The sequence below is a fragment of the Cygnus olor genome, chromosome 2 (assembly GCF_009769625.2).
Source record: "Cygnus olor isolate bCygOlo1 chromosome 2, bCygOlo1.pri.v2, whole genome shotgun sequence".
Classification (NCBI taxonomy): domain Eukaryota; kingdom Metazoa; phylum Chordata; class Aves; order Anseriformes; family Anatidae; genus Cygnus; species Cygnus olor.
The window spans coordinates 67,332,832-67,360,486 of record NC_049170.1 but is presented as its reverse complement, the minus strand read 5'-3'; the positions used below and the strand labels follow the sequence as shown (position 1 = coordinate 67,360,486).

The 27,655-nt window shown below is 41.3% G+C and overlaps 1 protein-coding gene across 5 annotated transcripts in view; it reads left to right on the top strand.

Moving 5' to 3' along the window:
* The window catches only part of STAC (SH3 and cysteine rich domain), a 95,405-nt gene that overhangs the window by 963 nt on the left and 66,787 nt on the right, over positions 1-27,655 (top strand). For 2 of the 5 annotated variants that reach the window (XM_040548581.1, XM_040548583.1), the window contains exons 2-5: positions 10,411-10,527; positions 12,648-12,994; positions 13,241-13,327; positions 13,603-14,018. The exons of 1 other annotated variant lie outside the window; for it this stretch is intronic. In XM_040548581.1, the coding sequence (XP_040404515.1) occupies positions 13,902-14,018 (117 nt within the window). In that variant the 5' untranslated portion in view covers positions 10,411-10,527; positions 12,648-12,994; positions 13,241-13,327; positions 13,603-13,901. 2 more of the 5 variants (XM_040548584.1, XM_040548582.1) reach the window with 2 other exon arrangements.

Sequence of the window (27,655 nt, the reverse complement as noted above, 5' to 3'; positions counted from 1 at the left end):
GCAGTTACACAGCATTCATGTGATAATATTAAATTTAGTATGGGCAAATGTTTTTTTTGTTGACCCTTATAAGGGAAATGGTTCTAAATGTCTGGAAACCTAGATCTATCAGGTCCTCTACTGTGTTCAAGTTTTGTTAAGGCTAAGGCACTCCTAATATCAAGTACATCAAAATTTGCTGAAATCACTTTCCTTTGAAATAGATGAACCACCTGACAGATTGACATCAAAATCACAGACATATTTTGCAGTTTCATTTGATTGCATGTGAAAGTGTTTCATAATAGGATATTCTGCTGTGAAAGTTTCAAGTGCTGCCATCAGCTTTGAAAACACTGCAGTGAATTCCACCATTCACGTATCTGACCCAGCAAAACTAAACCCAAACCCCACATTCCAGCCAAGATACGAATTCTTAAGGATAAGTAAGGGTAAAAGAGCAAGATAGTAAGGGATTTAAATATATATATAAATATATATATATATATATCAAATTGTACAAATTTGGGACACAAGAAGCTCATACAGCTGCAGCACTCTGCTCCATTTGATGCATTTTCTATTTCAAGTATGCATCGGTATGTAGACCTCACATCCAGTAAGAATTTTGCATTCAGAATGAAAAGCTCATTTGAACGCAGTATACCCAGTGAATTCCCTCCTTTTATAGAAAGACCATTGCTCATGAGTATTTGCCTAGAAAAAGGCTTATATGAAGTACAACAGGTAAGCAAGCAAAGCATTTCTACAAGCACGCTTCATGTTGTTCTTACGTGAGCTCACGTAGTTTGATCAAGGTCTAATGACTCACAGATTTGAAAGGCTTTAGCCACGCCATAAATGATAAACACTGTACAGATTTGTCTGAGGAGACAGGAGAAATTATGCACAACTATTCTAATGAAAGGCTAAGGTATACTTTGGGTGGGAGAGAGTAGTTTACATTGGTCTAAGAGTGGGAGAATTAGGAGACGTGTTTGATGATTCAATAACTAGATATATAGGTATTCGTCTTTAGAGTGTATTGCCTAATGTCTTCATGCCAACATGACTGAAGCTTTACAATGGAAAAGGTGGGCTTAGAAAAGGCTTAATAGACATTGATATGATACTTAAGATACTTTTCATTGTTGATTTAGAAATTTAGGAGTAAACAAAAAAACATTCCTTTTCAGTTTAAACAACAGACCTTCATGCCAGCATCAAGACACAGTGACCAGTGAGTCTATGGTGGGTAGGCATTCATTTCTGATAAATAGTGGGCAGTTTTTCCTCTCAGCTCAGTAGAAAAATACATCCAAGGAGGCAGCAAATCAATGACCAAACCCTACCTTTCTCCCCAACGTGTTGTGAAACCTGCCTGCATCCCACTCCCAAGTCCACATGGTGCGAACACAGGCGCACAGATTTTGTGTAGACTAATCACTCTATAACTCCACATTTTCCTTCCCCACCTGGGGAAGAATGGAAGATCCTCTGGCTGCAGCTCCAATGGGCATGCTCAGATACTTTCAGAGCTGTCCCCCAGAAGCCTTAGTGTTGGTGGCTCCCTACCAGGTCTGCAAGGGGACTTCAATAAATGTCAAGACACCAGAAGTGCTCTCACTGAGCAACAACTCACCTCCTTCATGTTGGGAAAACCTACCTAGCTGGTTACAACACTGCCTCATCTGACAAGCATTGCGTTTCTGCATCTGGCAATAAATCCTAGTAGAGATTAGAGTGTAGTGGTATTCTCAGAATAAAACAATGATATATTAAATTTGTTGGAGAGCCCTGACAATCTGTTTGTTAGATCAGTCCCCCAATATCAAAGCTAGCCCTGTAAGGAATATATAAATCATTTACTTGTCCAGGAATGGTAATAAAATATGAGTTGATAATGAGGGTGACTAGTTAAAACAGAAAATCTCTGTTTCTTGAACTAACATGTAACATTTGTAAGGAATTAATAGGAGCCCTTGAGGCAGAAATAAGGACATGGCTTTTAAACTGTGCTGAAATTCATTGGGATAGTTACACATCTTTATGAGACAGATTAAAAGAAAATCTACAGAAAAACAGGAAAGGACAATTCCTAAAACCAGGAATTGTCCTTTTTGAGTAGGGATGTCTGACACCTAAGACGAATTGGTTCGGTTTTGTCGTTTAAAATAGTAACTGATATTTTGTCAAGTTGCTCCCACATGGGTAGACCTTTACAAAATGAGAGCAATGATTCCATTAACATGTGTCTCTTCTGTGGTCCTAGGAGATATAGTTTAATATAGTTTCTGTAATGCCAAGATAATACTTATTCTTCCTTTTGGTATATTCTTCTGTAAATTTGCCTTCAGCTCATATTATACCCTCTGGCAGTAGTGAAGTCGAAGGCTGAGAATTGGGGGTTTTAGGTTTGATCTAAAAACAAAGTTTGAGCGCTATCAAAATGTAACTTCTAAATGTGTCTTCAGATGCAACTTGAGTTTCCAGCTTATCCTGTTTTCTGGTCTTTTATTTCATTTCTAATGCTACTTCATTTCTAGTGCTACTTATTTGTATAAATTAGCGTAGATCCCTAAAGTCAGTTGAGCTATGCCTGTTTAAACCCATCTGAACACCAACCAATACCTGGTCACAACCAATACCAATACTTGAACTTTTCACAGAAATTTCGCTCTTGTTGCATTCAGGTTTGTATTCACTACCCCTCCCCCCCCGCCACCCGCTTTTTTTCCCTTGAGTGCTGTTTTTAAAGGAAAACAGTATGAAGAGCATGGTCCCATAGCATCTTGATTCACAGGTATTTCAGTGGACATAAATGAAATCCTCTTTCCATAGATGGAAAGAGGTCTAGATATTGGCCATCAGATGATCTTTTTTTTTCTTTTTTTTTTTTTTTTTTTTTGAGCAGAGGTGTTATGTGAAATAGGCTATAAACTGTATATGTATTCAGAAAAAACTGTTACATTTTCAGGAAGGAATTTCACTCCAACATTAATTTCTGTTTTACATAATGATCACAACTGATGAGATTAAATAGTTAACAAAGTAGCTATTGGTATACTTCATGGCTCTAGGAATTTGTGACCAGTCTCCTCAAAGGTGAAATGAATACTGGTGTAAAACTGTATTTTCCAAAGTAAGTTTTTGTTTTCAGGGATCCTTCTCTCTCAGTGACAGAAAAAGAGAAATAATCAGGGCAATTCAGTATAGTCGAGTGGTACAAGAAGTGTTGGAAGGCAGTAAATATTTGAAAGTTATATATACAGAACTTTTTTTTCTTTTTTCATGCTATTTGAAGGGAAAAAAATAAAAAGGTTAAAGCATAGTTAAAATTGATGCTGATCTCTGAGGCTAAGATTGTCATGAGTGAAAAATTTAGGGATGTTTGGCTGTATTCCATTTTTTCAGTTCTCTGCTCTTTTAGGAATTTTAATTTTTTCTTGGGTAATTAGATCTCTGATATTAGATGCATATAATTAACAGGGAAAATGGTTTGCCTGCTGACTATAATAGCACTGTCTGATCTGTTTGCCAGATAACTGTTATGGCCTGTTTTTTCAGAATCATTTTATTCCCACAGATATCTCGCCAGACATCCTTATCTGAAACCATCTGTATTTGGTTGCAGGGATGAAATCCTGGGACCATTTACTGATTTCAGTGGTCCCAGCATTTTGCATGCATCCTCAAAATTCCCCTTTAAGACAATTCTCTTTAAAAATATTTAGTCTCTTGGAAATTGAATGTGAATGTCTTCCCCTTGTCAGTAGTATAATATGACTGAAACTTCATGTGCAAAGCTATGTTGCTCAGGGATGGTGTTTTATAGAATTGGCACAGAAGCTTTTACTGTAATTCTCAAAGCGCCTCCCTGGGTGGGAGGGAGATATGTTCTCTTTATACTGAGAGAATTCTCTAAAAAGTTAGCTTTATCTGTCTTTGGTTAACCAAAGTTTGATGCCCTGGTGTCATTCATGTCTTTTGGAAAACTCTCTCCATGTCTTTTTTGATAGCCTATTTTCCAGTTGCTAAGCAAATAACATCTGACAATAAAGGACTTGGAAAAAATGGTTACAGCTGCATTGTTATCATGTATTTTATTCTACTTTCAACTTCCTTCTTACATGTAGATTAGATAAAATTCAGGTTCAGTGGAATAAAGCTTTCAATCATGACTTTTTTTAAAAAATATGGACATAAAGTGAGTGAATCCAGCACCAGATTATTTTTATTTTTTTCCTGAGCATATGGTTCAGGCATAATTTCTAGGTGACTAATAGTAAGAGAAGTAGTAACAAGTAAAATATATCTAAACCTTTCTGTACAAATGTAGTGGTAGGGATTTCAGCTAACTGCTCAGTTATGGTCCAGCTGTTTTGTATGGGTCAAAGGAAGGCAGTTTTCACATCTCTGGAAGAAGATAAAGCCCCATGATGCATTTTTGAAAATTCCACCCATGGAGATTTGAGGACAGAGTATTTCAGTTAATGGAGAAATGGCTTTTAAGATGTATTGCAAGTATCCTTATAAATCCACTAGCTGCAACAGGATTAAAAATACACCTCTATAAAGTCAAAAGCTTTATCAACAATCTGCAGTTAAAACATGTCTCACATTTCTGCACATTCTTTTCTTCTCTGTGTGGAAGACAGAAATAGATTTGCTACACAAAGCTCTTATTAGGGGGTCACACAAATATGCGGCAGCCATTTTGTTTCCAAATTGGATCTTTCTCCAATTGGATCTTTTTTTTGATGTATGGAGTCCTTGCTGCAGCGATCTTTTCCCCACCTTCCCTGAGCATTACTGCCTAGTATTGTCTATCACTCAATGTTTCTGCAATATGTGAAGCCATTATTGGGCTACGTATGCAGCATAAAAACATATATATAAAAATATCTAGTGTTTAGCTTCTACTTTCTTATTTTGATGTCTTTTTTTTTAATATTTTGGTCTTGAAAATATGATTGTGGGTTTATTTTTCATTGCTAAAATGCTTGAATACCTCCTCCTCTAGTTTCTGATGGTCAGTGCATAAAAGCAGGATTTTGTTTATCACAGCAAATTGGGAGCGTGCGGGAGAAGGGAAAACAAAAGGAAAATTTTGATGATAAGGTCTTTGAACACAGCCAAATATTTCACAAGTTAGATTTACAGTGCTCCTGGGATTGAGCAGACACGCATCCACTATTTTAAATGATTATTTGTTTGTTTTACTGTAATACCCAAGACAAGCCAGAAAGCAAAGGAAGATCCTATGTGCTGTACAAACTCAAAATAGCACGACTGAAGAATAGAGCCTGAAGAGCTCACAGTTCAGGTATAAACTTTGTGTGTTCATATGAGTTCATGTTTGAGGGCTGGTCACATTCACTTGGAAAGAGAATCTCTTCTGTTGTATTGCAGCTTAATTGATAGTACTTTCCTTTTCGTATTATCTTATGAATCAAAATCCTCTTCTGACTGATGTTATATCTTCCTAGTGTTTGTGCCTCTTGAATGTTCTGATCATTTGGATTACCAAATCCACTGGATTTCCTTCTCTGAGATCTCAGAAGAATGCCCCAGTTTGAAACAATCCCTTGCATTATGTGATGATGGCTGCTGCTTCTGCTATAAATGGCTTCTTTCTTTAGTTGTTAGTCCCCTGCATTTCTAAAAGTCAAACCACTTGTACCTTGCTGTTAGTTCTGCTTTTGGCTAACTTAAAGCATGCTAAATATTAGTCCTTCCTAGGAAACTGGAATAACTTGCTTTTCCTCTAGGTTTCAGCTATCCTCATGCTCTTTGCTCGTTATTCTTTTCTTTCCTCATGGTCCAGTAAAAAAAAAAAAAAAAAAAATTAAAATGATACATAAACCTATTAGCTAAATCATCACTTGTGTAATTTAATTGGCTGAATAATCTTGCTAAAATCAATTTGACCAATCATACGAATAAATCTACAACATAATTCAGTATCCTGCGTTCAGCTCTGGGGACTCCAGCACAAGAAGGACGTGGAAGTATTAGAATGAGTCCAAAGGAGGGCGACAAAGATCAAGGGGCTGAAGCACCTGTCCTATGCAGACAGGCTGAGGGAGTTGGGTTTGTTCAGCCTGGAGAAGAGAAGGCTTCAAGAAGACCTTATAGCGGCCTTCCAGTACCTGAAGGGGGCCTGCAGGAAAGCTGGGGAAGGACTCTTTGTCAGGGAATGTGGTGATAGGACAAGGGGTAATGGCTTTAAACTAAAAGAGAGGAGGCTGAGTTTAGATATAAGGAAGAAATTCTTTACTCAGAGGGCAGTGAGGCACTGGTACAGGTTGCCCAGAGAAGCTGTGGATGCCCCAGCCCCAGAGGTGTTCAAGGCCAGACTGGATGGGGCTTTGGGCAACCTGGTCTGGTGGGAGGTGTCCCTGCCCATGGCAGGGTGTTGGAGCTGGGTGATCTTTAAGGTCCCTTCCAATCCAAATCATTCTGTGATCCTGCTTACTCAGTCTAAAACCACAGAGGTCAGTTATTGTGCATTTTGAATTTGAGGTAACCCATTCTGTGGAAAGCTCTTCACTGGGTCTAGTGTGCAATCCTTTTCTGCCTGAACAGCCACTCTGAGACATCAGAATTATATGTATGGCATGATGTTACAGCAGGCAGTATGACTAACAAAATAAAACCTTGTTTGTTTGTTTGTTTGCTTTTGTCTTTCTTTTATCCAAGAAAGAATAGAAATAATTAGAAATTTGGAAAGTAAAGTCATTCATACTTTGAAAAATGTTCCACTCTTTTTTTTTTTTTTTCAATTTATCTTCTTTTCTGATGTTTGTACTTCTAAAAATCTTGACTGTCTTTCCTCATGAAATTCTTTGCTGTTGCAGCTGGGCTTGACCTCTTTGGATAATGAGGCAATGATATGTACTTATAAAAGGAGCAGTGACTCCAAAAAGCTCTGTGTTGAGATTTCAAATGGCAACAAGTGATCATATTCTTTCCTATTGCTTCAAGCAACGAAATACAACTATTGTATGAACTGGAGTGCTTCAAAAAAATGATGGTATATCCATGGAGAGATCTGGTTGGAAAGGTTCTCAACTAAAATACTTAGTGGTTTTTTTAACTGCTTCTAGACATAATAGTGAGACCTGATTTTTTTTCCTCTGTAAATTGACCTTTCACAGCCCTTCTAAAAAGGTATTGATTATATTTGATAGAATCATAGTGATCATATCTACCCTCCTACTATCGTTTTGCACTGGATTATAAGAGTTTTTGTTACTTTAAAATAATACAAAATATTACAGATAACCTCTTGCAGTGTTTTTAAGATTTACCTTTTTTTTTTTTTGAAACTTAATTATTAAATTTTACTTCACATTTTAATTTCAACATTTTAATTTTGGTAACTATGTAGAGAAAGCACAGCCCATCTTCCATCAATATCTTTTAAGTTTTGCATCTTATCAAGATTCAAGAAACAAAAACAATATATTTGGGTTGTAAGATATTCGCTTTCCAATTCAATTTATAATAGGCTGAACACTTTATTTATTCTTGTTTAAGAACTGTAATAGTTCATTATAATAACTTACATAACAGTGGGCAACACTCATCATACATACTCCTATTCCATTTGACACATGCACTAATCAGATAGAGTGGAACGTTAATCTTGATGATGATAATTTCTGATATTTCTGTGAAGCCTTTCATCCTACCAGGTCCAAAGGCACTTAAAGATTTGCTGTGTGTAACTGAGTTCTGACACTCTGTAGAAAAGTCCTGCTTTTCTGACAGAGGTCATTGGCATGTTAAGAAATCCTGTTTTCTTTCAACGCAAAATATGATAGCACAATTGTTGCAGGTTTGCAGTAAACAGGGAGGTTTATTTTGCATTCAGTATACATGTTTGTGCCTAAATATTACAGTGACAGGCACGCTATAACTACCTAAGACAGGAAATTCTGTGCATGCACAGCCTTTTAAAAATTGGTGCGTAGCCATAAGATATCTGTAGGAGAAAAAAAAAATATATATATATATATGTATATATATATACATATCCTTGTGTTCACCATTAGCTATGCTGGGAATGTTTGGCAGATCTTGTTTTGGATTCTATTTACATTCTAAACAAAACTTTGCTCTAAGTGCATTTTCATTGGCATTAGTTAAGAACTAACTCATTATAATACACTCTTCAATACCAGAGTGATGGAACAAGCAGGTACCTAAGACAAATCCAGTAAAGCCCAGTGAGCTGTAATACTCAACTCATACCTGAAAAGGATGACAATTGGACAAGGAAATTTCAGTGAGAATTCAGGTTGGAGGGGATTTAGGAAAGAAAGATGACTGAAAGCTCCCTCCTACTGAAAGCTATTCAGAAAAGGAAAAAAAAAAAAAATGCCCAAGATCCAGGATGGTGACCCTGTTGGGGTTTCCTCCCACCCCACCCTGGAAACAGCTGAGAAGAAGATGAAGTAGGTAGAGCTGGCTGGGTTTATATAAGAGTCTTCTGAGTTGTACTGACAGTAATCAGGAAGAGTCTTACTTTCTATGAGGCTTTTCATCCTGGGGAACAGAGGTGAGGTTAAAGCAGAGTCCAGAAAAAGGGGGGGAGATAGTATTAATTATCATAACTTTGTTACCTCTTTAAATATTTGGAGCACAGATACCATGAAAGGATTTAGTACATTGTGCTTGCATAGCTGAATCACCACCACAGCAACCCTTTGAACTGGGTGAGGGCATTCCCGCTACAGTCATGTTGGACCGAGTCAGTAGATGGCTATTAAATGGCAGGAATTTCTACAAGTATCTGTGAGTTGCAGGAAGTGGTGCTACTGATTCCACAGGCCTCTTTTTATATCACATTCCTATAAAAAGAGAGAAGGAATCACACTGCTAGCAAAGATGTAAAATCAGGTTGGGATTGTTGCTAGTTATTTAAAGGTACCTCACTGCTTTTTGTAAGACTGAACATATTACATGCTGTATCTTGGCTAAATTCCATCTTTTATAATTACATCCTCTTCTCCCCTTCTCAAACATTTCTTGCTGTCACAAGAGGATGCAGCATTCTTCATTTTCTTGAACTAGATGATGGGGTAGCAGTATTTCAATCTCATCATAATCTCTCTGAAAGATAGGTTCAAGTTGCCCAAGCTGCACTGTTGTCTCTGCATCACTCCCTGTAGCATTGCCATGGATGGAGAGAGAGATGGGTTTTGAAATTAATGCTCAGGCAGAGGTTCTATTTATCTCACGCTTAAGTACAAGCACAAATCTGTTGGTTTGGCTTCCTCTACCTTTACTCCCTTGTTACAGTATAAGCACTCCTGGAAGCAGTGGGAGGCTTACTACTTTAACTCCAAAAAGTACTTTGAGATCGTTTTAGTCAAAATACAAGTCACCATTATCCCACTAGTACTGTGAATGCTTTCAGAGCGTTGACTGGCTTCTGCTTCCAGCTTGATGAGCTGGTGACTGTAGCCCTTGGATGGCATTTTGATAAATGAAATCCTGGGGTGTGGGAAGGGTTGTTGCTATGTTAGCTGCTTGATGAACTGCCAAGATTCTACCGATAGCAAACAAGGGGTATGTGGCTACAAACAAAACAAAATAACAAGAAAAAAAAAAAAACAGCCACCTGATGCTATTTTAATACTGTTTTCTCTGCGGGTACAATGTTTTCTGGTGGAGAAGTGCCCACAAGCCTGTTACTTGGAAACACAGGCAAATTCTCTGCTAAAGCAATGGTCTGGTCTTTGCAGTCTAGTAGCCAGCTGTGGGCAATAGTGGATGTTTGAGAGTACAGCCTAGTGAACATGTCTGCTGATACGTCTGGCCAAATGCACTATGCCAAAAGTAAAATTCCCATCGCAAATGGTACTAGATGGGTATCCTGTTGCCAGTTTCCACAAAGACAAAATTGGATGGAGTAAGAAATGAAGCTACAACTTCTCACCTGGAACATTCACAAATTGAACTGAGTGACGTAGAGAGAGGATGATAAAGTTGCACTGCAAGTACCAGAATGATATCCTTTTTCCATGTCTAATGGTTTTCTGTAGCACTCAGTCTGCAACCACTTGGACTCTCAGTAGACTGCAATCCTCTTCCCTTTTAGCACTGTGCTTTGGTGGCAGACATCCTGATTCCTCCCTGCTTTGTCTATTCCTAGAGGGCGGAACATAGTGGTTTAAAAGTGTTGTTTATCGGTATTGTCTCTATAAGCAAGCTTATATCCATTTTGCTCAGGACTATGAGCTGGTTTATGCACCAGGCAGTAAATAATGATACCTGTAGCTCCCTCTCTCCTTTATACTTAGTATTTTTCTCTAGTAAATGCCTGGGGTGTCTAATCAGGTATAACATCTTTTGATAAGTGCTGACTTCATAATTTTCCTCTTAGAGAAATCCAGCTGTGCTCATGTAACTCTTTTGCAGAAAGGTGCTTAAATATATCAGAGGAATGTCTGCACCAGAAGAAGAAGGTGAAAGAACATGGCATGGGCCAAAACACCTACATCAACTTAATCTTGCCACTGTGGAGCTCTACAGCAGGTAGGACTTGGCAGTACAGCCATGTGTATTAATAATCAGAGTATGTATTCCTGGTGCCAGGAGCCTTTTGAATGCTCTGATTGAGCGGGCTGCAGACAGTGCTCAAGAAGAACAGCTGGAGCCCCAGCACAGAGGAGAGCTCTGCATCATACCCTGTCACCTTTATGTGTGTGGCCCGGAGACAGGAGGGAGGATGAAACATAGCATCTATGCACTCAGTTTTGCACCACCCAACAAGAGAGTGCTTGGTGGTGACTCCAGGCAGCATTTAAGTGCCTTTACACAGTGCAACAACTTCAGCTGGGGGCTGAGAATCCATTCTCATATTTTGTTCATCCAAATTTCCTTTCTCCACTTCAGAAATCTACACTCATCTCTTCACTAGAGAATCTGTTCAATTTCCTCTTGTTTAGCACTGTGCTGCAGTGCTCACATTTCCGCTGAGTACCTTCACTTAGAGACTGATCGGCACTAATCATAAGTCCAACTTCTCAAGAGTGAAGCATGGGAGAGAGTGGGAGTTGTAGGCTCATCTAATTTGATCAGTCTGTTTTGTTATACTGAATATTTGATTTTCAGTAGCCAGCTTCTGTGGAAGGAAATAAAAATGTAAGAAATCCAGCTTCTTTCTCTTTTTGCTTTTTTGGTAAGATTTTAGGTTTGACTCATCTTTCCCAGGCTAATTGTCAAGAAACTGACAGATCAGTTGTGGTTGACAAGTGAGTAATTGGAAGAAGAGAGAGAGTGCAGCAGGTGTCAGTACTAATTTGGTAAAACAAAAAAAAAAAAGGGGGGGGTGAGTAGAGAGTGGTATGACAGTCACTTACATAGTCATGACGTTACAAGCTTTTCATACAAAATGTGTGCAGGATTTCATAACACTTAGAGCATTAACTATTAACCAGCCACTCCAGGCCTATTTCAGATGTGGCCTATATGTTCACTATAAGAAGATGCTTTTGAGCCTCTTGACAGAAAAGACTGTTTCTTGGCACTGCTGGGGACATGAATGAAAAATAGTTTTGTGATTCTCACCTGTTCCACTGCTGGACACACAGAGCAAACCTTGCAGCAGGCAGACCCCATGCCCTTGCCCTGTCTGGGCTGGACCATCAGGGAAGGACACCACTGCCAGAGCTGGACTGTTCATTTGCTGTCGCCCTGCCAAGATCTCTGTTGCCTGCAGCTACCCTAATTCTCCCAAATTGTGACTCTGCCCAGTCCCTCCTCATTGCTAGGAGGCTGATTGTACAGCAGCACGTAAATCTCACTTAGTGGGTGGAAGATGTGAGCTTTGTGCCTGGAGAATTCCTCTGGCTCTAAAGAGAACAGTCTAAGACTTTGCCGTATTTTAGAAACCAAACCCTTGGAAATAAATTCCTTCACTTACCTGCCAAATCTGTCCCTCCAAGCTCTGTGTTTCCTTGCTTCAGTCTCAGTTGTCACTGAAGCTGCCTCAACAGCAACCTGTGTTCTCGTTTTGATCCCTGTAATGGTGTTAGCGACTACAGGCCAAATAATGAGTTTTGCTGGCAGACTCCTAAGACGAGCTTTTGCTCTGAAGTGGTGGTACAAATAGCATTGTGGTATTTCATGTTTATTGTCTGCTAAAGATTTCAGTATCTTATATGTTCTATTTCAAAGAAAAAGGCTTTTTTCCTCATCTAACTGCCAGTCCTAAAAATTCACAAAGCTTCACAAGCTTCAAAGAAAGTCTTCCCCCCCTGCCCCCGGTTTCTGCATAGTTATAAAGAATACAGAGTCTGCAGGGCACTTTCTGCTCAGGCTTTCATCTGTACAATTCCTGTCTTGATAAACTGCTTCACTTTCACCCATGGATCATTTGGGGGCAGAGAAGGCCTGCAAGGCGGCCCCAGGTAGCGATTGTGTTTCTAAGGGATGGGACCAGAAGGGAATCTGGTACCCTCTCCCAGAGCTGACAAGGTCCTGAAACTCCTGTCTGGCTCAGATGTCAGCAAATCATCTCCAAACATGTTTACCTGTATCTCCAGGAAAAAATCTACTTAGCAAGATTTTTTTTTTTCCTTCTCACTTTAAGGGATATAAGCACTGCTTATTGGAAACATGTTTGGGTTGCTTTTTTTCTTTTTTCTTCAAAGGAAACACAAAGAGGCATCTCCAGCAGCCATACAGAGTGGCTTCTGCTCTGCAGAACATACATCTGGTGGGGAGCAAATCCATTTAACCTTTCACCACGCAGACCTTAAGTCAGCGGGGAAGAGAGCTGACAGGCACCTTTGCAGCTGATTCAAATCCAAGACAAGAGCTGAGCCAGCCAGCAAAGTCGTACTGACCTTCTGCCAGCGCTACTGCAGCCCCCCAAGTATGACTTTGGGCACCGCATCCTTGGGAAAGACGGCACTGGGGAATGCTGGCAGGCCCTTCCCAACAGCTGCCTCTGCTCCGTTGCAGCCCGATTGAGTGTTATCACTATGACAACCTACAGGTACAGGATTCGTGTGGTGGCAGGAGCTCGGGCTGACCATGATTGCGTGTGCGTGGCTCAGAGTGGGGCTCCCCTGCCCCAGAGGGGAGCAAAAAGCATGTGGAGCCACAGGTGCCTTTCCCCTGCCCCTGTCCTGTCACTTGCTTGGGGTGTAAGGCAGGGTGGGTGTTTTAGAGACATCAGTAGTTAGGATTCTTAATAATCTTCTCTGGGACAAAGTAAAGGGAGGGTCATTTTTCTTCTCAGTTTCTAGAGCCCTTCTTGGGAAATCACCAGATTTATGAGAATATAAAGCTGCCCTTCAAACTCTGCCTTCTTCAGCGTGATTAAAAGGTAAAATGTTGCCAAACCTCACGTACCCTGCCTGCCTGTGTGTGTGTATTGTGTGTGTGTATTGTGTGTGTGTGTTGTGTGTGTGTGTGTGTGCATGCACGCATTACTTTCTTTCACTACTATGACAGCACATGCTCCCCAAAGCTATTCAAAGCATTGGAAATATAACTCCTCCCTCCGGTGCCCCGTGTATGTGCATGGCTGGGGCTTTCTGCTTTGCTTCACTCCCATCTGATCGCGGGGCTGATGGTCACGACTCTGCTCCACACCTCCAGGCTTCACACAGAGGAGAGGAGGATCGGGGAAAGGAGAGAAGCAGGCACACATGTGCCCTATGGAGCCATCGATAACTTACTCCCCTCGCTAGCAGAATTGCATAGAGGAGGGGAGGGAGGGGGAGGAGGATAAGGGAAAAAAGAAAATCCAGAGAATTCTGCTCTTGTAAATGTAGTGAAACTGAGTGGTTGGAGTTCATTTGCTCGAGAAGAGCAGAGAAGAAAGAGGACATTAAATGAAAAAAGCAAGAAAGGTCTGTAGCCCTTTTTCCCGATAGTCGCGGTGTTTTAGAGGCAAAATGATTCCTCCGAGCAGCATGACTGAAGTCAGCGTGGATAGTGTGGAGAAAGAGAATGAAGTGGAGAGCACAGAGCAGCCCCCCTCTCCAGCATCAACCACCAGCCAGGAATCAAAGGTACTTGAAGAATTAGATGTTTTCTTTTCCTTTTTATTTTTTTTTAACTCTTCCTTTGTTTTGAAAAGAGATGTGTTGCTTTGATTTTTATTTGCAGCCCTGTGCCAGGATCAGCATTAGAGTGCTGTGAGCCACCTCTGATTGTGGTGCCTGCTCTGACACTCCTGACTTCTGAATTCTCCCTGTCACCTGGGAGGCTCAGGGTTCTGAACTGGGAAACCATTTGCCTTTTGAGATGTTTGTGTCTGGGGAATTTGGTTTTTATTTTTCATCTCCTTATTACTCAAATGACCTGGGGGAGTGATGGGGGTCAGGGTGGGGATCAATGCCAACAGATGATTTTAGTTATTTTCACACTGAGCATCAGATCACTTAAAGGGTTTTGTTCATAGTTGGAAAGATTGATTTTCTCACAGGTATGGAGAGGAGATTTTTTGGTGGGGGCTTGGGATGTTTCACCTGCCTCATCTAATCTGGCAGACCCATCAGTGAACTTTCACTGTTTAACAAGCCAGCAGTTGAAACGGGATATAAGTGACAGTTTTGGCACAAGAATCCTTATGTACGCTACCTGGAAAATGATTTTTTTTCCCCAACCTTTTATTTATTGATTACTAAATGTGGTTTAATTTACCTTACTGAAAACCAACATCCAGCTCAAAAGGCATGACCTCTAAATTTTTAATTGACTTGCACATGAAAAGTTTTTCTGTCTGCCAGTATGTGATTTGGAAGATAGAGGGGTAAAGGGAGAAAAGTAGGAACCTTAGATAATGAATGTTCTCTGCAGCTTTTCTGGATAATGGGCTTTTACTTATCCTGTGCTACCTACTTATGATTGATACCATGATAGCACCTGCTAGATCTTCCTGTAGGCTTCCACAGTGATGCTGTGTGCTGGGTAAACATGTACAAATAGGGAGGTCCTTGTCACTAGGAGCTTACAGCTGATTAGAGCCTTAGGAAGCACCGTATGAGCAAAACAGCTGCCTGACATGGAACGTTCGTGTTGGCCCGTGTTTGAAGGTACTGGCTGCCTGGGTCTAATGTAGGAAGGCTGCTCCTACATCCGCAGCCTTCTAATGTAGGAAGGCTGTGGAAGGTTATTCCACAGTTACAACTAGGTTTCCAGAGAGCGAGTCGCAAGAGTCTCTCTGGGAGGAGTTCTGACATGGGCTTCGTGATTTTTTTAAGATGCTATACTCCAAGGAGGATAGCTAAGGTATTCCCTATATAAAACAGCCTCTGTAAAAGAAAAGAGCTCTCTCAGCAACAATAGCATTCCCTATTCACACTGTTCACTATACACATTCAGCACTACTGGGACACTGCTGCAGTCTCTCTGGTTAGTGGGAAATGAAAAGTAAATGGATTATTGTTTCAACCCCAGACTCTAAAAGGATCCATTTGATGGGTACCTAAATCCTTTGCAGAGAGCACTTCCCTAGAACTGCTGAGTTGTTATTTGTCTGGTGGGAAGCTCAGCCTGCCACTGAGGTCCCAGAAATAACAGGAGCCTTCACTGCACTGCCAGCACCAGCTCCTCACATGTGCTGGGCTGTGCCCAGGGTCTGGCAGGCTGCGTGCTCCTTCTGCTTCCAGCTAGAGTCTTCACTCAGTGCCAGGCAAGCGGATATGGAGCTCGAGGTGCTGCTCACATGAGGGACTTTCCCATCGGGTGACAGAGCACTGTGCCCAAAATGAAAGAACAGGCAGGAATCCTAAATCTACAGAAAGAGAAGTGCTACATGTAGGGATCCTTCTTGCTGCATGTGAATGCACTCTCAAGGATGACAAAAGGAGTTAGGCACGTCTGGCAAGAGAGCAAATAGACTACTAAATGGTTTATAATCAAACATTATCATCATCAATTTTCCCAGTCTTGTGAGCATTTGAAGTGATACACTGCAATTGGCAAAATCTCTGGCGGTGTAGTTGATGCCATTACTTGCATACAGATATTTTAAGTAAACATATAAACTGTGTATTCACACTTTAGAACTACGAATAAGAAAATGTGTTGTATTATTTCGATAGATGGAGTCAAGAGAGCCCTCAGATCATTAGGAGAATTGCTTTGTTTTTTTGGTCCTAGTAAACAGGAGGATGGAAAAATTCTCAATGATTTCATGAAAACATTATTTTTTTATTATTTTATTTTTATTTTTACCAAGGGAGTTGATATACTTCACAAGCTAAAGTCTCTGACAAAAGCATAAGTCAGTGTGTGCCAACAGCCTGTGCACAAGTTTTTATCCCATGGTGTCCCCTGCTGAGGGAACTATCCTGTCATTCACAGAGGCCTAAGCTTTCTTGAGGTTTCTCTGTTGCATAGGTTAACAAGTTCTTGTCTTCTGCAGTTACTGCAGAACAGTTTGTGCAGTATCTAATTACCTCACAATGACTTGTTTCTGTGGCAAAACACTATTATGACTCCAAATATAGAAACAGAAACAACACGGATAATACCAACCTTCAAAATGCATTTGAAAACATTTCAGCAGAAAGACAATTTTGAAAAACTAATGTTGAGCTAATGTAGAAAGCTTGCTTCCAGTCTTTTTTAAGTAGGTAATGGTGGCAGATAGTCACTTACAGTACCAAAGTCCAATAAAAGGGTTTTAATCTAGCATACTCCAGACTGTACTCAGAAGATGATACAGTGGAGATATTGCAATTCCTGACTAGCATGAGTTTGAGAGGCAGAACTTTAGGTTGTTACAAGTAGCTGAAACTGCGAAGAATGACTCTCATGCATTAGTCACACAGCCCTGCCACAGGAAAGCAGCTCACTCTTAATAAACACTGAAACTTCCCACTGCCTTTTCCTATGGATTAGGAGTATATTTACAGGTGAACACACTCAGATGCTGAAAGCTGAAAGACCAGCGCATGTCCTCCTCATCATGAGCATCTTCACAGCTGAATTTCAGTGCAGCTGCTCAGAATGAGGAAATTCAAATGCACTTTCAGTACACCACATTGCCTGGGCCCTATTTACATGTTCAAAGTATATGTTTGCCTTGTGGTGTAGTAGATACAGTGCTGTATTCTGTGAATGTGTCTTTGGGATTGTGTGTCCTCAGCTGCGTTACATGTAACACCTCCAGTGTACTGTCTTATTGATATAACTTCAAGCAGATGTCCAAAGGCTAGCAAACACACTGTATCTGGGCCATCCTATAGAACTATATATATTGCTGCTGATCTAAAAACCCTAGAGCTTGAATGGTTAAGAATGCTGCAAAACTAGTAATTAACTTATTAATTTATTGGCTCTTGAAAATATTTGCTTCAGACCTAAGTATGACTTGAGTGGATACTTAAAATGTATTAGGAAAATAACTTTATGAGGTTACCATATAAATGCATATAATTGCTAATACGATTACATGTATGTGTTTGTAGTCATGTCTCCTACCTGTTTGGATCCTTCACATCTGGCTTCCAAGAAGGCAAATGGCCAGTTTGACAAACAATTTTGTAGAATTACAACTTAGTAAGGGAGGAAGTCATTAGCTAATGGATCCTAAGGAAAGATTTCTTCCTGTTGGTAGCAATTAAAGACACTGCATGCTGGTACAATCTCTAAGTTAGCAATAGAGGCAGAAATCTAGTGGCAGTGATCAGATATTTCTAATGTCTCTTACATGCACAGGTACTTTGGAGTTTAGTAAAGAAAACTAAAATATAGGGACATACGAGTCAAAAGAAAAGATTCATACACCTGGCAATATTTCTATGTTTTGGCATAGTTGGCACACAACTGTTAGCTTTATCCTTTTTATATTTAACTGGCACTTTGTTCTGGTTTAGCCTGGCTGGCAGCTAAATACCACACAGCCGTTCGCTCACCCTCCCCTCTCCCTCTCTGGGATGGGGGAGAGAAACAGGAAAGTGAAGCCTGTGAGTTGAGATAAAAACAGTTTATTAAGACAGGAAAATAATAATAACAATAATAATAATAATAATGATAATAGTATTAATAATAATAATGTGTACGAAACAAGTGATGCACAATGTAATTGCTCACCACCCGCTGACCGATGCCCAGCCTATGCCTGAGCAGCCGGACCCCTCACCCCGGCTAGCCACCCCTATATATTGTTCAGCATGATGTCACATGGTATGGAATACCCCTTTGGCCACTTTGGGTCAGCTGTCCTGGGTCTGTCCCCTCCCAGCTCCTGCTGCACCCCTAGCCTGCTCGCTGGCAGGACAGAGCGAGAAGCTGAAAAGTCCTTGGCTTGGTGTAAGCACTGCTCTACAACAATTAAAACATCAGCATGTTATCAGCGCTCTTCTCATCCTAATCCAAAACATAGCACTCTACCAGCTACTAGGAGGAAAATTAACTCTGTCCTAACTGAAACCAGGACACACTTCTATATGAAGAGGAAAGAGACCATCTGCTGATTTTTCTCTAGGTGTGAGTCAAGGCATTATTGCTGTATTTTGAATAATAGCTGGGGGTATTCATAGCCAACGGACTACATCTTAGAAAATGCCCTTCCCATTTTTAAATTTTAAGGGGACCTGAGCACCTGTGATGCTTAAGCTAGTAGCAGCAGGGTTGGTCAGTACTGGACTTCAAACTATTAGTGTTTCATTTAAAATATGTAAAATATCTGTCCAGTTCTTTCATACACCCCAGAAAGGGTATCAAGCCCTGATCCTTGCTATTGGAAGCATTCTGTCATGTAGAAGTTACTTACTTGTAGATAGCAGTGGATATCTGTGAAGGCCAAATATTCTTTCACAGCTTTGTCCATTTCCATCTAATTTTTATGAACTTCAGCTGCAATCGTGATGTGCTGCAGTAATACATCTTTGGTGTGAATGCTCCACACCATGATTTCATTGTCCTGACAAATTGCTTACACTTGGGTCAGTTAAGTAAGTTGAATAGCTGAAAAATAAAAAAAAAAAAAAAAATAGAAACTACTCCTCCAACTAAATACGGCATTTGGACTATACGTTTCACAAAATAAATGAATCTATCAGTCTGACACTTCCATACATGGTCTATTCAGCAGCCACTATTCACGGAAATGCAGGCTATCTTCAAATTCAGGAAAGACAATTCAGGAGATGTAGCACAATTGTACTTTCTAACATGATATATAATACATAAAATGGAAGTTTTTGAAAAGCAGTGAACCAAGTAAAGCATGCAGTGCTGAAGTTCAAGATGTAGACATAATTTATTTATATACCCAAATCAGTCAAGAAGTTTGGACTTACTTTGTCCTGTCCTACTGGTCTAGTGGAGCAGTATTGCTTATGTAAATTTTCAAAACCAGGTGTTAATATTAGATACTGAGCTAACATAAACAACTTGAAGCTCTTTGGGTTTTAATAGGATTGTGTGGGATTTAAATCACGTAGGATTTGTGCTATGCAGTTACGCAGAGATCTTCCCTACTTAAATAGTTAATACTTTATGAGGCTGCATGGATGGTTACTTGACAATGAATATTTAAAAAAGGCAGGGAGTATGGTGTACAGTTAGTGCTTCACCCTCCATACTAGTGATGAATATTCAGTATGTAAACTACTGCTACAGTCTTCAAAGGAACACCAAACAGTTTTAAAAAATCATGTGGAAGCATAAGAAAAAAAAGATTCTCCTTAATCTTACCCACATGCCTCTGCATAAAACGCTGAGTACATACTGTGAAGGTAAGACTAAGGGAAAGAAATGAGCTTAAGTATTTTAATGTGTTATTTTTTCATGAAGTGTTAGAACAGATTATGTACAGGAGGATTTCCTTAAGAGCAAGAAAGTAATACTCTGTTCCTATCGATAATTTTTTGAGCAGAGTTCTTATATTTACATTTATTTTGGCCTTTCTTTCTTAATCTTTCCCTGATTAAAACACTCTGGTATTGTTTTTGCTTTGATATATATATGTCAGATCATTTCTTAGGCTCATTGAGGTATCTAAGGCAAAACAGAATTGTCATTTCACTCTCTTCTATCCACACTTTCTACTTTGCCAAAATGAAGAAAGTGTCTATTATCTTTCAACAACTAAAGATGACTTGACTCAACTCTGAAATGGTTAAAAAAACAAAAAAACAAACAAAAAGATTTACTAAAAAGTGCAAATTTTCACTGAAACAAAACAAGTTGTCTTCAAAGCTGGAAGACAGTCCAGCCCTACTATCACAGCCTGTTACCCTGTACTCTTTTTCAGAAAGTAATGCTATTGAATTCAGGATTTACTGCCACTTCTTTTGAAAGGCTGTCTCAACACCTGGGTGCTCTAATGGCTATGAGATGCCCTCTGCTCTCCTCTTCCTTCTAACTCCAGTCTAATTTCATTTCTGTCCAGCTTGTGTGGCATTGTATTTTTGATAATGTTACTTTAGTTCAAACAGTTTTTTCCTTTCTTGGAAAAAAATCTGTGCTTCCATCAATTAGGAGTAGACTTTTGTATCCCTTCTGAGCCTTTTATTTTCTAGACAAAAGAAGGCAGGCTGATATAACATTAACTCTCAATTCTTCATCTCATTCTAGTAGCATATCTGTGCACCTGTTTCAGTTTTTGAATAATCTTTCTTGAAAAAGGGTGACTGAATTTGTGCACAGTGTTCTGTATATGACCTTGTACAATACTACTAATACTTCACTAACTTTCCCAGGAACCCTGCTTCTGTTGCCTTTTAGGTCCTTCCTGTACCTTGTTTATGTCTCTTAGTCACTCTGTGGTCAACCTGAGGTCACCATTCGTTTTCTCCTCTATAATTTCCAGTGAATAGTGTAGATTTGTCCATTCTCATCTGGAGTGGTTTGGAACAGGTCTCAGGTGCCTTGCATTTGCACTGTTGAGCTTTCATCATATTTCTGTGACTCCATCCCTCAAGCCCCAGGCCTTCTCAGTTTTGACGATGCCTCCAGCCCCATGTCAGAAGGAAATGGACTTATCTAATCTTTGCATCAAATTCAGTAATGAAAATACAGAGAGCAAGACTGGCCCTAAGATGGCCAGTGTTGTACTTTGAAGAACTCCACTAATGACCTTCCTTCAAGTTAGTACTGCTTTCAGCAGTTGCAATCTTCCACTGAACTCACTTTCCTTTCTATCTTACAATATCTCCACTATTTCCCTTCTTTTAAAGCTTAGCTAATAGATTCCTATTTGCTAGCATACTGAAAAAATAACAAAATCTGAATAGACGGAATCTACCTCAACCTAACACATTTTCTTTGCCTGGAATATTATTCATCTTGTCCAAGACAACTGGTCTACAAGGGCTTAGTTTTTTTGTTTGTTTGTTTTTTCTACATTCATTGAGAAGTGCTGAGGTTGGACCTACAAATAATTTGCTGGGATCCCTTTTCCCCTTTCTTGAAACAGGCTGTCGTACCATCTATTTCTGCAAGCTCTTTCCTATTATTCCTATTATTTTGCCCCAGGATCATTGTTCTGGGAAGAAAGTGAGATGAAGTGTTCGTTAAGTTCTGAGCCCACCTTTTATCCCATCTTTACTGTACCTCAGCCTATTTCTTCTTTACCTTTTCTCAGTTTGCATCAGTCCTTTGACATTTCCTTAAATGCCTTTTGCAGGGACTCTCATCTTTTCTTGTCAATTAACATGCTTAAACCTAAGCAACTCAGCTTGAAAGATCTGATTTTATTTGCATAATATATTTGTTTGCAGTTTTCTTTTTTTCTCTTTTTCTTTCTCTTGCTCCCCTCTCCACCATTTTTTGTGGACTTTTCCTGATTTCCTTTTTGAGGTAACTATTTTCACGTAGTTTGCCAGGAACACACATCCACGGAATATTTTTATTTCCTTTCATTTCATGTTCCGATAGTATTAACATATTTGCTTTGAAGAAATTCTACACCTCTTACAAATGCATCCAATATCTGACTGTTTCTGTTCAGTCGTCTTTACCAGTGAAGCACATCTCTAATCTGATACCTCATGACTAGCAAAGGCCAAAGCTATTGCACAACCAATAGCCATGTAGGTTCATCAGCTCTTAGTACTTGCTGACAGCCAGCACTCATTAGCAGAGATGCAGTGACTGCTTACATTGCTATGCTCCTTTCTAGACCACTGCTAAGACCTTCATACATCTTTTGGTGGACGTTATTTCAGACATATTCTAGCTTGTATCCTTCTGTGTCACATTCCAGAGTGTTATGTGGTGTAAAATAAATCCCTAGGGAGTTGAAAGTAGTGAAGGCTTTGAATTTCTTCAAGGAAATGTAGCACATCAAAGGCTATCCTCCTGAACTACCAAACATTGCTTAGAGGTTCATTTTTTCCTTACAGTTTATTTAATTTAAATGGAAGTAAATCATTAAAACCTGATTCCAAACTGTTGTTTATATGTCCTTCCATGACAAGTATTTTTCCTTTTGCCTACCTGAGCCATTGATGTATACTCATGATGGGTAGAAGATTGTATCAGACTCATATTTGACAATTTTTCCCCATGTTTGTCAGGCAGAAGACTAATCTTTTAGTAGTGAATGCATGAGTTGAATATTCTTGACTCTGTATTCAGTTCTGCATGACTTGCAGCTGCATAGGCAAGTGGCCAATCAATGTTAAATGCACTGCCTTTTCCAAGCGAGTATCTATATTCTAACTGAAGCTTAAGCAAACATTGTATGTTCATTAGTAAAGATGACCAGCTGTGAAAATTATAAATCTATGTGTGAATGACTGAAATAACTTGATCTTGTTTTCCTTTGACATGTGCTCCTTCTTCAAGAAACTCCCTTGGTTAGACAGACCAACTGATACACTACATGCTTCTTGATAGGGAAACTTGCAAAACGTATCTACAGTGGAAGTCTGAAAAGCAGACTTGTCTTTGACATCACCAGTTAAATATATTAAATGGTTTGCATATCTTCTTATTTCTTTAAAAAAAGGGGTTGCATGTCTGTACTCACACGAATGTGCTAGGCACTCATAGAAGTTTCCTCATTGCCCAGTGCATTTCTTAGCTGACCTGTTTTCAACTGTTGAGAGTAGTTTGCTAAGCATTGTCCCATATAAGTGTTATAGTTTAAGGGCTGCAGTTATGAAGCTGTTACCCAGCATTAATAATTATTAGAGTAGGGTGTTTCCCAGCAGTAGGAGGCTGCAAGTTCAATACAGAATTGCAGACAAGAGTCCTTAAGGTGAGTAGCAGTGACAAATTCAATGCTTTTCTTTTCTTGAGACATAATATGCTCCATTTCTGAGTGCCATTTAAAAGCTTTATTAAAATGCCATACATGCACTGCTTTATTAATAAAGATCATTTTAGCAGTCTAGTGTTTTGAATAGAAAAGCAAAATGCAGCTGACCTACAGTAACCAATGATTAGATTTAATTAGTAAGGAGCAAAATACTAGACACTGGTGTTCACAAAACTATTAAAATCATTATTTAGGATTTTTTTTTCTTAGCTTATTTTTCAGAGTAAGACAAAGAAATATAGGCTACAGATGCACAGCTCAGGTGAGCGAGAAAATTCAACCTGACAGGTTGCTATAGTAAATGCTGTTAAATATGGTTTTAGAGCTGGACTCACATTTCCGTTACCCCAATATCTAACTTCATTTGAATTTTACAAAAAATACTCATGCATAGTGAAGGGAAGCGCCAGCTTTTGTAGGCCAAAAGTCAGATTTCTGACCTGATGCATACAAGTCAATTCCTCACATACCACACATACAGGTGTACTATTCCCTATTGGTTTGCTAGTGTTTCTCCTGCCAGTTTAAATAGTGTGGTAATGATTCTGAAAACCAAAATATTTTAGGATTGAACAGAGACTGACAATCCTGTCCTCGCCGCATTTGTTCCTGTGTATACACAGGTTGAGCAATAGCCATGGACTGGGCACCTCAGTCACAGAATGACCTAGGTTGGAAGAGACCTCCAAGATCACCTAGTCCAACCTCTGACCTAACACTAACAAGTCCTCCACTAAACCATACCACTAAGCTCTACATCTAAACATCTTTTAAAGACCTCCAGGGATGGTGACTCAACCACTTCCCTGGGCAGCCCATTCCAATGCCTAACAACCCTTTCAGTAGAGAAGTTCTTCCTAATATCCAAACTAAACCTCCCCCAGTGCAACATTAGCCCATTCCCCCTCATCCTGTCACCAGGCACATGGGAGAATAGACCAACCCCCACCTTGCTACAGCCTCCTTTAAGGTACCTACAGAGAGCAATAAGGTCTCCCCTGAGCCTCCTCTTCTCCAGGCTGAACAACCCCAGCTCCCTCAGCTGCTCCTTATAAGACTTGTTCTCCAGACCCCTCACCAGCTTCATTGCCCTTCTCTGGACTCGCTCGAGCACCTCGATGTCCTTCTTGTAGTGAGGGGCCTAAAACTGAACACAGTACTCGAGGTACGGCCTCACCAGAGCCGAGTACAGGGGGACAATCTCTTCCCTAGCCCTGCTGCCCACACTGTTTCTTATACAAGCCAGGATGCTGTTGGCCTTCTTGGCCACCTGAGCACACTGCTGGCTCATATGCAGCCAACTATCAACCAATACTCCCAGGTCCTTCTCAGCCAGGCAGCTTTCCAAACACTCATCTCCCAGCCTGTAGCACTGCTTGGGGTTGTTGTGTCCCAGGTGCAGGACCTGGCACTTGGCCTTGTTAAACCTCATACAGTTGGCCTCAGCCCATTGGTCCAGCCTATCCAGATCCTCCTGCAGAGCCTTCCTACCTTCAAGCAGATCAACACACGCACCTAACTTGGTGTCCTCTGCAAACTAATTGAGGGTGCACTCGATCCCCTCATCCAGATCATTGATAAAGATATTAAAGAGAACTGGCCCTAGTACTGAGCCCTGGGGGACTCTACTAGTGACCGGCCTCCAACTGGATTTAACTCCATTCACCACTACTCTTTGGGCCCAGCTATCCAGCCAGTTTCTAACCCAACAAAGCATATGCCAGTCCAAGCCATGAGCAGCCAGTTTCTTGAGGAGAATGCTGTGGGAAACGGTGTCAAAAGCCTTACTGAAGGCAAGGTAGACCACATCCACAGCCTTTCCCTCATCCACCAAGCGCGTCACTTTGTCATAGAAGGAGATCAGGTTTGTCAAGCAGGACCTGCCTTTCATAAACCCATGCTGACTGGGCCTGATCACCTGCTTGCCCTGCGAGTGCCACGTGATGGCACTCAAGATAATCTGCTCCATGAGCTTCCCTGATACTGAAGTCAAACTAACAGGCCTATACTTTCTTGGGTCTACCTTCCAGCCCTTCTTGTAGATGGGCATCACATTTGCTAGCTGCCAGTTGACTGGGACCTCCCCCAATAGCCAGGACTGCTGATAAATGATGGAAAGTGGCTTGGCCAGCTCTTCTGCCAGTTCTCTCCGTACCCTTGGGCGGATCCCATCCGGCCCCATCAACTTGCATATATCCAAGTGCTGTAAGAAGTCGCCAACCATTTCCTCATCTCTCATCACTAAGTTCCCCCCTGCATCCAGTAGAAGATGGAGATTCTCCTTAGTCCTCCTTTTTGTGTTAATGTATTTATATAAACTTTCTGTTATCTTTAACAACAGTAGCCAGATTGAGCTCCAGATGAACTTTGGCCTTTCTAATTTTGTCCCTGCACAGCCTCGCAACATCCTTATAGTCCTCCTGAGTGGCCCGCCCTCTTTTCCAAAGATCATAAACCCTCTTTTTTTTTCCTAAGCTCTAGCCACAACTCTCTGTTCAGCCAGGTTGGCCTTCTTCCGTGCCCACTTGTCTTTGGGCACATGGGGACAGACCGCTCCTGAACCATTAAGATTTCCTTCTTGAAGAGTGCCCAGCCTTCCTGGACTCCTCTGCCCTTCAGAACTGCCTCCCAAAGGACTCTGCCAACCAGGGTCCTGAACAGCTCAAAGTCTGCCCTCCAGAAGTCCAAGACAGTGGTTTTACTGATGCCCCTCCTTACTTTGCCAAGAATACAGAACTCTACCATTTCATGGTCACTCTGCCCAAGACAGCTCCTGACCACCACATCTCCCACCAGTCCTTCCCTGTGAACAGAAAGTCTAGCGCGGCACCTCCCCTGGTAGGCTCACTAACCAGCTGCGTCAGGACGCTTCTTCTTCCACGCTCTCCAGAAACCTCCTAGACTGCTTCCTCTGAGCTGTATTGCATGTCCAGGATATGTCTGGGAAGTTGAAGTCCCCCACAAGAACAAGTGCTGGTGATTTCGCAACTTCTGCCAGCTGCCTGTAGAACTCCTCATCTGTCTCCTCATCCTGGTTTGGCGGTCTGTAACAGACACCCCAGCAGGATGCTTGCCTTGTTGGCCTTCCCGCTGATCCTAACCCATAGGGACTCAACCTTATAATTCCCAGTCTTGAGTTTCACAACATCAAAACACTCTCTAATATAGAGAGCTACACCACCACCCCTTCTGTGCTGCCTGTCCCTTCTGAAGAGCCTATAGCCAGACATTGCAGCACTCCAGTCATGGGAGTGGTCCCACTACGTTTCCGTGATGGCAACCAAGTCATAGCTAGCCTGCTGCACGATGGCTTCCAGCTCCTCCTCTTTGTTGCCCATGCTGCGTGCATTAGTGTAGATACACTTCAGTTGGGCCATTGCTTTCTTCCCCGGCCCTGACATTGTTCCCCCTGGTACACCTCTAACAAGCCTTCTTTCATGCCTGTCTCCCTTCTTACCTAGTTTAAAGCCCTCTCAATGAGCCCTGCCAGCTCCTGGGCTAGTATCCACTTTCCCCTAAGAGACAGGTAGAACCCATCTGAAGTTATCAGGCCGGGTGCCGAGTAAAGCACCCCATGGTCAAAAAAAAAACCCACAAAATTCCTGTGTTGGCCCCAGCCTCTGAGCCATGTGTTTATCAGGTGGGCTTTCCATGTCCTCCCTGCACCCCTCCCTGCCACTGTAGGGATGGTGGAAAACATGACCTGTACTCCCGCTCCATCTACTAATCGTCCCTGTCCCCTAAAGTCCCGTTTCATAGCCTTCAGGTTTCTCTCTTCAGTATTATCACTTCCAGCCTGGGCTATCAAAAGAGGATAGTAGTTAGAGGGGCGAACCAGGTTAGGAAGGTTTCTGGCTACGTCCCTGACCCTGGCCCCAGGGGGGCAGCAGACTTCCCTACGGGTAGGGTTAGGTTGACATATAGGGCCCTCTGTTCCCCTGAGAAGGGAGTCGCCTACAATGATCACCCCTCTCTCTTTCTTAGTGGAGGCAGTCTTGAGGCATGGAGTCAACTTCCTCACCCTAGGCATCCTCCTGGGTAGACTTTTCACCTCATCCTCACCCACCGGTCTCTCAAGCTCCAGGACCTCAAACCTGTTGGGTAAGGGCACCTGGGAAGGTGGGGCCGGTACGGAGGGGGGTTGCCTGCGACGCTGAGCAGGGACCTGCTTCCATTCCTCCTCATCTCCTAGGTCCCCACCCTCTACTCGACAGGGACAGAGCAGGAGATTCACTACTGTTTGTGGTGTCTCACCCCAGTGCCTTTCCTTCAGGCCTTGCAGGGAGTTGCTCCACCAGTCTATCTCCCGCTCGCACTTCCTGATGGCCCTGAACCTCTCCACCTCCTCGAGCTCTGCCACCAGGCGGACCAGGTCATCCACCTGCTCACACCTCACACACACGGTGTCTCTGCCACCCTCAGATG